The sequence below is a fragment of the Neohortaea acidophila genome (genome assembly GCF_010093505.1).
Source record: "Neohortaea acidophila strain CBS 113389 unplaced genomic scaffold BDY17scaffold_2, whole genome shotgun sequence".
NCBI lineage: Eukaryota > Fungi > Ascomycota > Dothideomycetes > Mycosphaerellales > Teratosphaeriaceae > Neohortaea > Neohortaea acidophila.
The window spans coordinates 1,394,446-1,407,105 of record NW_022985511.1 but is presented as its reverse complement, the minus strand read 5'-3'; the positions used below and the strand labels follow the sequence as shown (position 1 = coordinate 1,407,105).

Here is a 12,660-nt window from a genome sequence, read left to right as displayed (position 1 = left end):
GCCTCAGGAGACAAAGCCGCAGCAGCAGCAGGTGGCGGTGGCAAAGCGCAAAAGGGCGCACAGAGCATCAACGTCCGCCACATCCTGTGCGAGAAGCACGGCAAGAAGGAAGAAGCGGTGGCGAAGCTGAATGCGGGCGTCAAGTTTGATGAGGTCGCGAAGGAGTTTTCGGAGGACAAGGCTAGGCAGGGTACGTGTTGGGCTTCACTCCAAGGGGCGACGAGTGCTGTCTGACTGAGTGATGGGCTTATTCGATTTACAGGTGGCTCGTTAGGGTGGAAGGTGAAGGGGGCATTATTGCCTGAGTTTGAGAAGGTGGCGTTTGAGCTGGAGCCTTCGAGCACGAATAACCCGAAATGGGGCGAGTGCAAGACGAGTGAGGGGTATCATATTATCATGGTAGAGGGACGGAAGTGAATGTGACGGGTTTGTCCTGAGCGATGAGGTCAAGGGAGTATGTTCTTCCTTGTCCTTCCAGGAGAAAGCGATCTACGCGAAGCCAAGCTCATCGTCGCTCATCTCGTCGTCGAAGTGGACAACAGCCCTCGAAGGCGGAAGCGTGCCAGCGTGCATGCGCAATGTCTTGGAGACGGTTTGAAGCTCGTCTCGCTCTTCAGGCTCAGACTCTGACTCAGGCTCGGGTTCGAACAGGGTGACCGCTCGCCATCGTAGCATCGCAGGTGTAATGAGAGCCAGCTCATCTTCTTCCTCCTCCATGCGAAGCCGCCGACTCGCTCGTCCAACTAGCTTCTCCCGCGTGTCTTCCTCTTCCATCTCAATTCCCGAATCGTCGACGCCACCGAGACTGCTCTCGAAATCGAGCCCAACCCCCGAGTCCCTCGCAGCCGGAGTCTTAGCAACCCATTCGCACAACCCTTCTTCCCAACGATAGCTCACAGGCTTGCCGGACACGGCAGGAACGGCGCGAGTGGCGGAAGGAGTCTTGCAGTCATTGAGGGCACTTTCGAAGTCCTCGGCAAGGGCGTAGCTGGCATTGTCATCGTGAGTCTCTGTCCATTGCATCACGGTCTCGGCGGCTAGATGTCGCAGCGAAGCAGTAAGCTCGCAGTCATTGTCGTGTACACGACCGAGCAGGCCATTGACGACACTCCTGAGGAAGTCGATGGCGGAAGTGGAATCGGTTCGGGCGAAGTCTTCAGCGCATCTGCAAATAAACGCAGCCTCGCGGCTTGGACGAGTGCCGGCAACGTGCCGATGGCTGTCATCGTATGCTGCCCCGCTGAGTAGCTGAAAGAGTGCCGGTACATCCGGGAGGGCCATACTCGTGTCGGCTGCGACACCCGCAAGCTGCAATACAATGCTGCCCATTAAGAATGGATGAGCAATGATAGTGGCACAAGCCTTCTGCTCTCTCTGTGCTTCGCTGTCGTCAAGTAGCCTTTCAAGAGCAAGTGAAGTCGCCGCTGCCAGTCGATGAACATGCTTTGCATCGCCGTTCAAGGAGCCCTGCTCTCTTGACCTCCAAGCGAGTTCCGTCAGACCGATAATAAACGTTCGAAGAATACCATTGTGCCTGTGCTTTCCACCTTCAGATGCGCAACTGGAAGCCTCTCGGATGGAGGTGACAGTGTAGGTCTCCAAGAACATCATTGCCGTTTCGTTCGAAGAGGTGAAGAGCAACTCCTGCCACTCCTTCCACAGCGATCCATTTTGCGCTAGACTGATCCATTTGACGATACCCTGTTGCAAGGCTGGAGTCAGGGTTCGAAATAGGAATGCCCTGTACCCGGCCTGCGAGCACTTGTGGACGAAGTGGAGTATCTTGGTGGAAGAACACTCTCCTGTGCAGTGCAACCAGGCTTGCAAAAACGATTGCGCTTCCTTGGCGGCGTGTCTTTTCTTGCAGATCTCCACCAGACTGTCGACTGCATCGCCATCCAGGATGCCATCCCCGATTGAACCAGCAATTAGGTGGATCGCATGCGCTCTGACAACGTGCCTCAACCCAGACCACCCCGCATTGGCTCCGCTGCCGAAATCTCCCAGATAGTCGTAAATTTCGCTTGTGACGTTTGTCCTAATTTCTTCATCTTGGCTTGGATGGAGTGCTTGCTCCTGAGCAATGAGCGCAGGCACCTTGCTGAGACACGTGTGAAGCAGCGAGCGGGTGCCAGTTCTTGGCTCAGGAGCGGGACCCTGAGTGGTGAACAGCAACGCGTCAAAAGCGTCAAACAACGCCCGCAGGGCCTTGTCTGCGCAATTGGTGGGGAGGAGGGGCAATGTTCGCCGCTTCTGGGCATCCCGATGCGCAGGGGGTTGACTCGCATGGGAAGGAGTCTTGGCCAGCTGACGCACACATTGCTCGGATCCCTGCGCCAAGAAGCGTTGCACTAGAGGAGTATGCAGGCTGTGGACACTCGAGTCAGGTGCAGAGGCGATCGTCCTCTCCACGACTCTGGCCTTGGTCCTGTGGAGATAGGTGCGGTCAGGGGCACGCTTGCCCTCTTGTGGTAGCCAGTCTGGGTCGTTGTTGTCTGGCGAATACGATGAGGCAATAATAGGGCTCGGAAGACTCTCGGCCAGCTGAGCGGCGAGTGCTTTTGGAATCGTCTGTTGGGGTTGAGGTAGAGTCTTTGCCAGTTTGCGCAGGATACTGATCCGAGAGGTGATTGTACGCAAGAGTCGATTGCATCTGGCCGCGGTCCAAGGGACTTCCTGGTGGTGGGTCGCGGCTACTCCATGCGCACGCTTGCGCTTCACTCCCGTCATGCTGTCCGCGTCTCTGCATGCTGAACTCAGCTGGGGAGCGATATGCTGGGTCGGATGCGCGTTAATGTCTGTTGCCATGTTGACTTGCTCGAACCGATGGTGAAATGCATGTTATAGTATAGGCATTGCAAGCTTCCCGCCTAGTCGGCTTGGTGGGAGCATGAGAAACTTGGAGGTTCTTGTTGGAACAGCTTGACGTTGAAACATCGGTTGCCCCAGGCAACAAATTCTCCGAACCCCTTGACGAGGCTGGCTTTGGACGTGCTACAACTCACATTCCACACGATGCAATCACACTACACGCACATGACCACTCACATGGCTCAACGTGGGAGTTTCGGCATCATCGACGACACGCTGCAGCGCAAGCGTCGCATCCACCTACCACGAGCGAGAGCGAGATGGGCCCTCTACGCCGGGCCAATCACAACAGCGTAATGCCGAAGACCAGGATCACGGGAATGCATCCGGCAATAGATCGCCGAGGCGAGGGATCTCGGGTCGCTCCCATGGACGATCGTTTGTGTTGAGAATGACGAATACCAACCCAAGACGCCCAAGACTGTACGTGGCGTGGGAGATTGACGATAGAGGGTGGTAGATGAGAGACAAAGCCGGATCCAGATGCTGCCGGTCACGAAAACATTGCGGGAGGGAGCAGTTTTATGAATAGTAAACACTTCCAAACAGGTAGGCAGAGGAGAGACTTGGCGAAGGGGAGGAGAGCGGAAGGCCAAGGTTGGACAAGAGCGGAGTTTCTTGGATCGCCCTCGCTCCGCCCCAAAACGCGCCAAGCGAGCGAGCCATGCCTGGCGTGCCTTGGCGTATGCACGCTTTGCGCAAGTTTCCAGTCGATGATGTCAAGGCGAATGGAGCGGTTGTGATTTCGGGTAATGTCGCCTGCTGAAATCGATTAGATGAAAGGCCGGTCTGGCTACCACGTGCGAAAGAAGGGCGGCGGCTTGGGGCAGAGTCTCGCCCTTGTGGTTGTGGTTCTCGTGTCGCTTGCAAGGCCGTGTCACTCCACACCCCGTCGGCCCTCCACGATGCATTTCATGAGGCCAGATCTGATCCCGATGGGCATTCAGCCTTCTGCTTCCATCACCCCCCACCCGTCGCTATTGTCCTCTCGTCATCAACAGATCGCCATCAGCGAACAATCACCGACCCTGTACCGAGCCCCGTTGTTGGAAAGAGGTGCAGAATGTTGCCAAGGCGCTAGTGGCTTGGCGGATGCGCCGGCTGCTCGCTGAGGCGAACGGGACGAACCATGCGCAAAGGCGAAGGGCACGCCGGCTGGAAGGGAGTGGCAGGTAGGACGATGGGGGAAAGGCAGACAATAGAGTTTGGGCCACCCCGGCGGCCATCCTACTTGTAGGTACGCGTGGTGTGGCAGTGTTGCCCTTTCCGCTGCCAAGCCAGGCCCTCCTCGTTCCGCTCTTGCCCTTGCACTTAAGGACCCCCCCTCCGCTCCGACGCCCAGAAATTCCTCCTCGTCTTACCCTCGCCTCCATCCCCCACCGCTCTTCTCCCTCCTGCCTTACACCTGTCCGCGCCGTACTCTGCTGGACTGGCCATATATTCCTTGTTTCCCCTTCCACACGCACGCCTCGTCTGCTCGTGTTGGTCATCGTATTCGCCCCGAGCGGCGCACTAGACTTTGCAGCAGCCAAGACATCCGGCCCTCTGCAAGCACCCTCTCCAACGCGCCCGCCAAGCCCAACCATGGACCCCAACTCTACCCCTCAGACTGTGGCCCAGGCCGTGCAGGCTGCCACCCAACAGGCCCAGCAGGCACAGCAGGGCCTGCAGCAGCACGCGCCCAGCAGCACCATCGACAACCTCACCTGCCAGTGGCAAGGATGCGGCGAACGCTGCGACTCCGCCGAGTCGCTCTACGACCACGTCTGCGAGCGCCACGTCGGCCGCAAGAGCACCAACAACCTCAACCTCACCTGCGCCTGGGGCGCCTGCCGCACCACCACCGTCAAGCGCGACCACATCACCTCCCACATCCGCGTCCACGTGCCGCTCAAGCCCCACAAGTGCGACTTCTGCGGCAAGGCCTTCAAGCGCCCGCAGGATCTCAAGAAGCATGTCAAGACGCACGCCGATGATCCCGGCCTCATGAACTCGCCCACGCAGAACAACTCGGGCCGTGGCAGCCTCGCGGGCGCCCTCGGCGTCGGACAACCCAACGGCAAGAGTGAGCACCCCTCCACCACCAACCCTCCTCCCCTCTCCGCCTCGTCCGTGTCTGATCTTCGCGCCTTCCTAGCTTCCGGCTACTACGCTGCCGGCCATGACAACTCCATGGCCAACCCATACTCCACCTACCAGTCCGCCCTCGGTGCCAATGCACACAACCCCGGCCACTTCCACCAACACACCGCGCCCGCGCAATACGCTGGCTATGGATCGGTCAGCTATCCCACCACCACTTCCTCCCACGACATTCAGAGCCTGGACACCCGCCGGCGTGCCATCGAGGCCCTGAACGACTTCCTCGGCGACATCAAGCGTCGTGCCATCGACCCCCAAAGCTACTATGACGTTGGCCAGAGACTGCAAGCCAACGCTCTCCCCCTCCCGGTCGGCAATGGGTACAACACTGGGTACAACAACACCAGCTACAACAACTACAGCAACGTCACCAGCCTGCTTGAGTCGTTCAACAATAACAACAACAACCACACCACTACCCACATGGGTGGCCATGGTGGTGACATGCACGCAGGTGTCGCCACTCAGAACTACTCCCTGCCATTGCCCAATGCTCGCACCAAGAACGACCTGCAAGACATCGACCGCTTCTTGGAGGAGCTGCAGACTACCGTGTACGAGAACAGCAGCGCGGCCGCGGCGGCTGGCGTCGTCCAACCCGGGGTGCACGCCATGCACACTGCCGGAGGGTACGGCTTCAACAACAACCAACAAAACCACTACCGCTCCAGCCAAAGCCCTCCCAACTACCGCAATGACGGCGACAGCGGCCTCAACGCTATGAGCGGCGTCTCCATGTCGAACGCCAACAGCATCGACACCCCGGTCCTCACCCCTGCCTCGATGTCTTCCTACTCCAGCTCCGGTCACTCCCCGTCGAGCGCACAAAGTCGGATGAGCCTGGGCAGCAACCAGATGTACCCCAGCCTTCCCTCCGTCACCGGCATCTCCGACCTCGGCTCTGGATATCCCATCACCACCTCCGCTCCTCCGTCCAGTCTCTCCTCGGGCTTCGAGGACCTTGGTGGTCGCAGGTATAGTGGTGGCCGCCTCCAACGACAAGCACCCACCCAGACCCAAGACCGCCCTGACGTTGACATGGAAGACGCGGAAGACGGCAGCCGTACGCCCAAGGCATCAGATGTCAAGCAATCCCCGAAGAGCGGCAAGGTCAATAGCATCGATCCCGCGCTACGAGGGGAGGATGTGGCGTCTCCCGCCGAGTCGGTGTCAACGCCCATTGACGACAAGCGTCAAGAGGAGTGGGTGGAGAACATCCGCGTAATCGAGATGTTGAAGAAGTGGGTCAGCGACCGGTTGAAGAACGGCGAGTACGAAGACGAGGAGAAGACTGCTGCTGCCCTCAAGCACGCCGTCGACGAGGACGACGACATGAGTGTGAAGATTGCCAAGCTGGTGGAGGAAAAGATGGCGGATGCTGAGGGTGAGGTGCAATACCCCACTCTCCCGCCCGCGTAAGCTTTCGAGTTTGATGATAGAGGGTGGGCGTCATGCTTTCGCTGTACCATCACGGGATGGGAACTGGGATTGGGGGCGTTGCTAACCTTACGGGGCCCGGCCGGCGCGACAGTGCGGGCCAAGTGATATATGGCTTCCGCCGATTTTTGTTGGATTGCTCGGTACACAATCACGTGCGTTTGATTTTAAATTAATTCAACACGACCTAGAGTCGGCTATTCGTGTCATGCTCTCCCGCGTTTACAACGTCGTGTCATTCTGTTCACAAGGTCAACACCATGTCCGCGTAGTCACGTTTCATGCCCGACAGCACATACATCTCACCTGGCTCCCTGACTTGCGAGTCTTGCCGCACCAGTCCACAAACAAGCCAACGTCCTTGACCACCGCCGCCGCAATACCCATCTTCTGCATCCACATGGGCAGCGAGCCGCCGGCATCACTAGCCGTCGCCATCGACCACCTTACCTGCTTGCCCTCGTCAATCACCTCCCCCAGCTCCACACTGCAATACATGCCCGTCACCACACTGCTATCATTGCGATACTTTGCCTCCGGCAAGTCGTTCGTCGACACGGGAATTTGCACAACAATAAACTCCCTCTCGCCTTTGCGCGCCGTAATCACCAACTCGGGGAAGACGCGGTTGTTCAGCGGCATGGGGATTTTATGCGCCATCTCCATCACCGCCACGTGCACCTCCTCCCACTCGCCCACCCGCCGCTGCACCGCGTCCAGCTGCGCGTCCCAATTCAGCACCTCGTGCGCATCGTACACGTCCGGCGTGTACTCCATCTCATGCTGGCTGTGATTTTTCCGTAGGCCGGAATCGAACTCCTCCCAGCTCGCTGTGCCGCTCTTTGCTTCGTTGGAATGCACGCTTACGCGCGCGAACCATGTCTCACTACTGCTGCCGCGCACTTCGGCCGGGAGTTCAGAGGGCACGACGCTGCATTCGAGCAGTTTGACGCCTGCTGTTGACGGCGGCGAGGATTTTGATGCGGCTTTCACGCGGAAGTTTTGCGGGAGGTAGGTTTGCATGAAGGTTGTTGCTTCGGAGAGGGCGGCGGCGATGAAGGGTTCGATTGCGGTGCCGGTTTGGTTTTCGGAGTGGGAGAGGGAGGGGTGGTGGGGGAGGTCGTCGATTGCGAGGGCGCGCATGCGGATTAGAGGGCCGAGGGAGGGCATGTTGAGTCGGTGGGCAATTGAGTTGTTGTGGTCCTGATGTTGCCTCGCTATGATTGCCTGGTCATGTCGAGACGGAGTGGAGGAAAGGCGATTGATGTGTAAGCATTTGTCGATGCGTCGTGGAATGCCTCGAGTCGTGTGAAATGAAGTCGGAACGAACTCGGACCGACGTCATCGCGCGCGTGCTTCCATCGCACCTACCGACGACATTGATGGAGATATGTTCCTCTCACGTTCAGCGTTCGTCCTGCTGGCTCTCCAGGAACACGAGAATCTGACACGCAGCTACTGTCCCTGTTCAGCATGATACGTAGCGAACAATAGGTAAGAGAATGGCGCGTAAATGCCAGCTCTCGACTCTCCGGAGCCTCGATATCCGTCCATCCGACAAGAGGAGTATCTACCTGCACAGCTTCTTCTTCCTCTTCTCACTTCCCTCCCATCTTCCCCCGTCTCACATTCAACCCCGTCCAACGTGATCGCACAAACCATGTCCTCCTCCGTCACCCAAATCACCAACCGCCAAAGCCACGACGCGGTAGTCGACGCCTCCGCCACCACGCCAACAATCATCTACGTCTCCAACAGCGCGCTCCCCATCTGCCAAACCTTCACGCCGCAATACGAGGCGCTGGCCGCGAAGCACGGCGGCGCGGCCAAGTTCACGCAGATGGAGATTACGAGCGACACGAGCGACATGTTCAAGTTTGGGCCGAATCAGTTGCCGGTGCTGGTGCTGTTGAGCCGGGGCCCGTGGAGTCGGACGCTGATGAGTCCGAGTGTGGAGGTGTTGGAGAAGGGGGTGGAGGAGATGTTGGCGAGGGAGGGGAAGTGATTATTACTTGGAAGGATTATGTAGATCCTTTGGAATGGCTGCAGTGAGGCGATGGTGTAGTGAGGGCGGTGGGGACTTGGACATACCCCGAGGATGCGACGAATGCCGCTCATATCAGTCCTCAGTCCATATCACAGACGACCTGTACCAGATTGTAGCGTTTAATTGTATGCCGAATGACATGCATGAATCGGACAGCCTGCCCCACCTCAAGCCATCACACCACATCACCACCTTCACCCTCACCAATCTACATAGACAACCCAACATCATCAACGCAACGTCGACCTCCAGCAACCATGACGAGATGCCCCCCCTTACCAACGCAATCCAAGTCCTCCCACCCGAGGGCAACGAGGAAGAAGTCGAAGACATCTTTGCCAGCGCCCCCGGCCTGATCTTCCCGGACGACACGCGCAACTCGCACGGGGACGCCGGCGCCACGATCGTGTACAAGAGTGCTCGGTTCGGCGAGGTTGAGTTGAAGACTGCCGATCCTGTGGGCGAGGGCGAGAGGCTGCTTTTTGGGCATTATTTGTGGAATGCGGGGATTAAGTTGGCGGGGTTGGTTGGGGAGGAGGGGGATCATGGAGGTGAGGAAGGATTGAAATGGAGGGTCGAAGGGGAGGATGTGTTAGAATTGGGCTCAGGTAGGGACAAGCATCGTTTTGATTATTGCTGTGCATTATACGCTAACGATTGTGGCTAGGTGTCGGACTCGTAGGGATTGTGGCGACGTTGGCCGGAGCAAAAAGGGTGAGATGATTGCAAATGTCTCTCGACAATCTCTATTGACCATCTATACAGGTCGTACTGTCAGACTACCCAGCCCCAGCAGGCCTCGATAACCTCCGCCAAAACGCCGCTCGAGCCATCCCTGCTCATCTGACCGGCGCATATCGAATCCAAGGCCATCAATGGGGCGAACTAACCTCCACCTTCGCCCAGGACAATCAGCACGCCTTCACCCGCATCCTGGCAGCAGACTGCCTCTGGATGTCGCACCAGCACCTCAACCTCGTGCACTCCATCCTACACTTTATGACTCTCGATCCCGCCGGTCGAGCTCTGGTCGTGGCCGGCTTTCACACCGGGCGGGAGACATTGGCTGCATTCTTCGACATTTGCGCTGAGCAGGGGCTGAGTATGGAGGAGATTTACGAGGAAGATGTCCATGGGGTGAAGAAGGAGTGGGTGAGGGAACGGACGGATGGAGCAACGGAGAATGTGACGGAGAGGAAGCAGTGGCTCGTCATTGCCAGGTTGAAGAGAGCTTGATGGTCGGTCGTTCAACTACTCGACCTACGTTGAGTATTGCTGCATGAAGCGGCCCTGCGGCAAGTGGATGACCAGCGTATACTGCGGTTACCGATTGCAACGCTGTCTGGCTGGACGAGGACGTCTATAGTATAAGTGACGGAACCCTGTAGTTCCGCAGTCTGTTATCGTGATTACTGACTGCGAAGGATGAGTGTCGAATCTGCTTGGATGGTGGAAGCCTTCCGCAGTCTGGAAAGCGAGAAACAAAGAGTACCTCGACGGTAGGGCTAGTGTGCGAGAAACATCATGTAATAGCAGCGCGATGTTTGGAGAACAGCTGACATTCATACATCTCACGTGAGGCCTTGCACGAGCATAATGATGCTGTCCTGAAAGCATGCGAATGTAGAAGAGAAAGTGTGAATGAAATATCCAACTCGAGGTCACTTTAGAGACGTGACGTCGGGTGGATCCACCACGCGAAAGCACGTGAGAGCGCGTTTCACCTTGCCGCACCGAACGACGCCTTGAACCTTTAGCAACCTCACAAGGCAAATGTGAAGGTCCAGTCCACATCCGACCAAACACAGGCTTGCAATATGAAGAAGCGGCACGACGAGTTCTCCAATAGAGCACCCAAAGATGGCGACCAAAGTGCTGTGCGTGGCTGAAAAGCCCTCCATCGCCAAAGCAGTCGCCAACCATCTCTCCGGCAATCAAGTGACCGTCGTAAGTGCAAGAACTTGCAACTCGACCTCCAGTCACACACTGACGTACGAACAGCACAACGTACAAGGCAATCAATTCATCAAAAACTACCAGTTCCAGTACAACTTCCCAAGATGGGGCCACTCGGATGTGACTATGACCTCCGTCTCTGGCCACTTGGTCAGCCAGGACTTCAACTCGCGATATCGACAATGGAGATCATGTGATCCAGTCGAGCTCTTCGAGGCGCCCATTGATAAGTATGTGGAAAACGACAAGAAGCCCATTGAAAGGAACATCGAGGTCCGAGCGCGGCAGTCGGAGGTTCTATTCATCTGGACCGACTGCGATCGCGAGGGCGAGAACATCGGCGCCGAGATCCGCGACATTGCCGTCAGATCCAATCGCCTTCTCGCAGACGCGGGCAAGACGGTGCGTGCTCACTTTTCCAACATCGAGCGTGCACACATCATCGCTGCAGCCCGCAACCCGGTGACTATCGATGAAGCCCAATCCAATGCCGTCGCTTCGAGGATCGAGCTCGACCTCCGCATCGGTGCTTCTTTCACCCGCAACCTCACCATGAGCATCCAACCCATGCTGCAAGATCGCGGTGGCGAGAAGCAAGTCATCAGCTATGGCAGCTGCCAATTCCCCACTCTCGGCTTCGTTGTCGAACGCTACTTTCGCGTGCGCAACTTCGTCCCCGAGAAGTTCTGGAGCATCAAAGTCATGCACGAGAAAGACGGGGTCAAAGTCAACTTCAGCTGGGCAAGAAATCACCTCTTCGACCGCATGATGGTCGTCATCCTGTTTGAGCGCTGCTTGGCCGCCCGAACCGCTCGCGTCACCAAAGTCCAAACCAAACCCACTAGCAAATGGAAGCCCTTACCACTCACCACCGTCGAGCTACAAAAGTGCGGCAGCCGCTTCCTCCGCATGGACAGCCAGCGAGTCATGCACCTCGCCGAGCAGCTCTACCAAAAAGGCTGGATCAGCTATCCGCGCACCGAAACCGACCAATTCGACCGCGGCATGGACCTGCAAGCGCTCGTGCGAAAACAAACGCAAGGCGGCCCCTGGCAGCAATTCGCCCACCACCTCGCCAACGGCGGCTTCTCCGCCCCGCGCAACGGACGCAACAACGACAAAGCCCACCCGCCCATCCACCCCGTCAACTTCGTCGACCCCTCCGTCCTCAACGCCGAGGAGCGCAGAGTGCACGAGTTCATCGTGCGCCGCTTCCTCGCGTGCTGCAGCCAGGATGCCAAAGGCAGCATGACGACCGTTGCGCTGCTGTACGGCTCGGAGACGTTCACCGCGTACGGGCTGACGGTGCTCGAGCGCAACTACCTCGACGTGTACCCCTATGACAAATGGACGAGCTCGCAGGAGTTGCCGGATTTCCGCGAGGGGGAAGTGTTTGTCCCGACGGAGGCGAGGATGCATGAGGGGCTAACGTCGCCGCCGGGGTATTTGACGGAGCCGGAGCTGATTGCATTGATGGATGCCAATGGGATTGGAACTGATGCGACAATGGCGGAACATATCGCCAAGATCAAAGACAGGAAGTATGTGGAGACGAGATCACAGGGGGCCGCAGGGCGAGCGGGCGATGATGATATCTCGGATGATGATGAACCACCTCCTGTAAACGCTGGTCGAGGAAGAGGACGTGGACGAGGAAGAGGAGGCCGCGGTGGTGCCGGGGCAAATGGCAGAGGCGCAGGGACTACTCGCGGCGTGCAAGAGTTCATCCCGACCACGCTGGGCGTCGCTCTCGTCGAAGGGTACGAAAGCATGGGATTCGAAATCAGCCTGACGAAACCCTTCTTGCGCAAAGAGGTATGCCCGCGTGGTGACGGCTCTACGTTGACTGTTCGCTAATGACGTTGCTAGATGGAGTTGAAGATGAAAGCCATTTGCGAGGGGCGGAAGACGAGGCAGGAAGTGGTGGAGGAGACGCTCGCGCAGTATCGCGTGGTGTACAATCGCACTCAACAAAGGCTGGAGGATCTTCGTGCTGTGAGTTTGACGGCTTTGGTTCTTTTTTGTGGGAGGTCGCTAATGTCCAGCAGTCGGTGCGAAAGTACGTACTCGGGCAAGGAGAGTGAAGGACTCTAATCAAGGACAAGACGATACACTTTGACTGCACGTCAACGTCCACTTGGAATGACTACTTATGAGCAACTACGAAGCATTATCACACGAAGCTTGATCTGCCGAAGCAACAGATC

General features: G+C 57.5%; 8 protein-coding genes across 8 annotated transcripts; 5 read left to right on the top strand and 3 right to left on the bottom strand.

The window, feature by feature from the left end:
- Positions 1-54: 54 nt before the first annotated feature.
- Positions 55-417, top strand: BDY17DRAFT_229024 (uncharacterized protein; the record flags this gene model as incomplete). Its single annotated transcript, XM_033730185.1, has 2 exons — positions 55-190; positions 263-417. Coding segments are annotated over 2 exons (291 nt in total), but the record flags the coding sequence as incomplete, so codon positions are not given.
- Positions 418-489: 72 nt separating this feature from the next.
- BDY17DRAFT_321346 (uncharacterized protein) lies at positions 490-2,808 on the bottom strand (the record flags this gene model as incomplete). Its single annotated transcript, XM_033736608.1, has 1 exon — positions 490-2,808. The coding sequence occupies one exon, from the start codon at positions 2,806-2,808 to the stop codon at positions 490-492; it is 2,319 nt and encodes a 772-aa protein (XP_033593135.1).
- A 944-nt stretch (positions 2,809-3,752) lies between these two features.
- Positions 3,753-4,725, bottom strand: BDY17DRAFT_81550 (uncharacterized protein). The gene is made up of 2 exons (XM_033738737.1): positions 4,710-4,725; positions 3,753-4,572 (listed from the first exon to the last, which is right to left on the bottom strand). The coding sequence occupies exon 2, from the start codon at positions 4,455-4,457 to the stop codon at positions 3,891-3,893; it is 567 nt and encodes a 188-aa protein (XP_033593134.1). The 5' UTR covers positions 4,458-4,572; positions 4,710-4,725; the 3' UTR covers positions 3,753-3,890.
- BDY17DRAFT_245803 (uncharacterized protein) lies at positions 4,456-6,432 on the top strand (the record flags this gene model as incomplete). Its single annotated transcript, XM_033730666.1, has 2 exons — positions 4,456-4,936; positions 5,009-6,432. 2 exons carry the CDS (start codon positions 4,456-4,458, stop codon positions 6,430-6,432), a joined length of 1,905 nt encoding a protein of 634 aa, XP_033593133.1.
- Positions 6,433-6,641: 209 nt separating this feature from the next.
- On the bottom strand, positions 6,642-7,805 carry BDY17DRAFT_291704 (uncharacterized protein). The gene has a single exon (XM_033732706.1). It carries the CDS (start codon positions 7,618-7,620, stop codon positions 6,730-6,732), a length of 891 nt encoding a protein of 296 aa, XP_033593132.1. The 5' UTR covers positions 7,621-7,805; the 3' UTR covers positions 6,642-6,729.
- A 305-nt stretch (positions 7,806-8,110) lies between these two features.
- BDY17DRAFT_321343 (uncharacterized protein) lies at positions 8,111-8,455 on the top strand (the record flags this gene model as incomplete). Its single annotated transcript, XM_033736607.1, has 1 exon — positions 8,111-8,455. One exon carries the CDS (start codon positions 8,111-8,113, stop codon positions 8,453-8,455), a length of 345 nt encoding a protein of 114 aa, XP_033593131.1.
- Positions 8,456-8,762: 307 nt separating this feature from the next.
- BDY17DRAFT_245438 (uncharacterized protein) lies at positions 8,763-9,733 on the top strand (the record flags this gene model as incomplete). Its single annotated transcript, XM_033730631.1, has 3 exons — positions 8,763-9,105; positions 9,165-9,211; positions 9,263-9,733. The coding sequence occupies 3 exons, from the start codon at positions 8,763-8,765 to the stop codon at positions 9,731-9,733; spliced, it is 861 nt and encodes a 286-aa protein (XP_033593130.1).
- Positions 9,734-10,357: 624 nt separating this feature from the next.
- Positions 10,358-12,537, top strand: BDY17DRAFT_321341 (DNA topoisomerase; the record flags this gene model as incomplete). The annotated part of the gene is made up of 4 exons (XM_033736606.1): positions 10,358-10,444; positions 10,499-12,268; positions 12,323-12,448; positions 12,502-12,537. 4 exons carry the CDS (start codon positions 10,358-10,360, stop codon positions 12,535-12,537), a joined length of 2,019 nt encoding a protein of 672 aa, XP_033593129.1.
- Between the last annotated feature and the right edge of the window lie 123 nt (positions 12,538-12,660).

Bases quoted from the DNA above. Each gene is read 5' to 3' on its own strand.
- BDY17DRAFT_81550 (XM_033738737.1), bottom strand. From the start codon at position 4,457: ATGGTTGGGCTTGGCGGGCGCGTTGGAGAGGGTGCTTGCAGAGGGCCG.
- BDY17DRAFT_291704 (XM_033732706.1), bottom strand. From the start codon at position 7,620: ATGCCCTCCCTCGGCCCTCTAATCCGCATGCGCGCCCTCGCAATCGAC.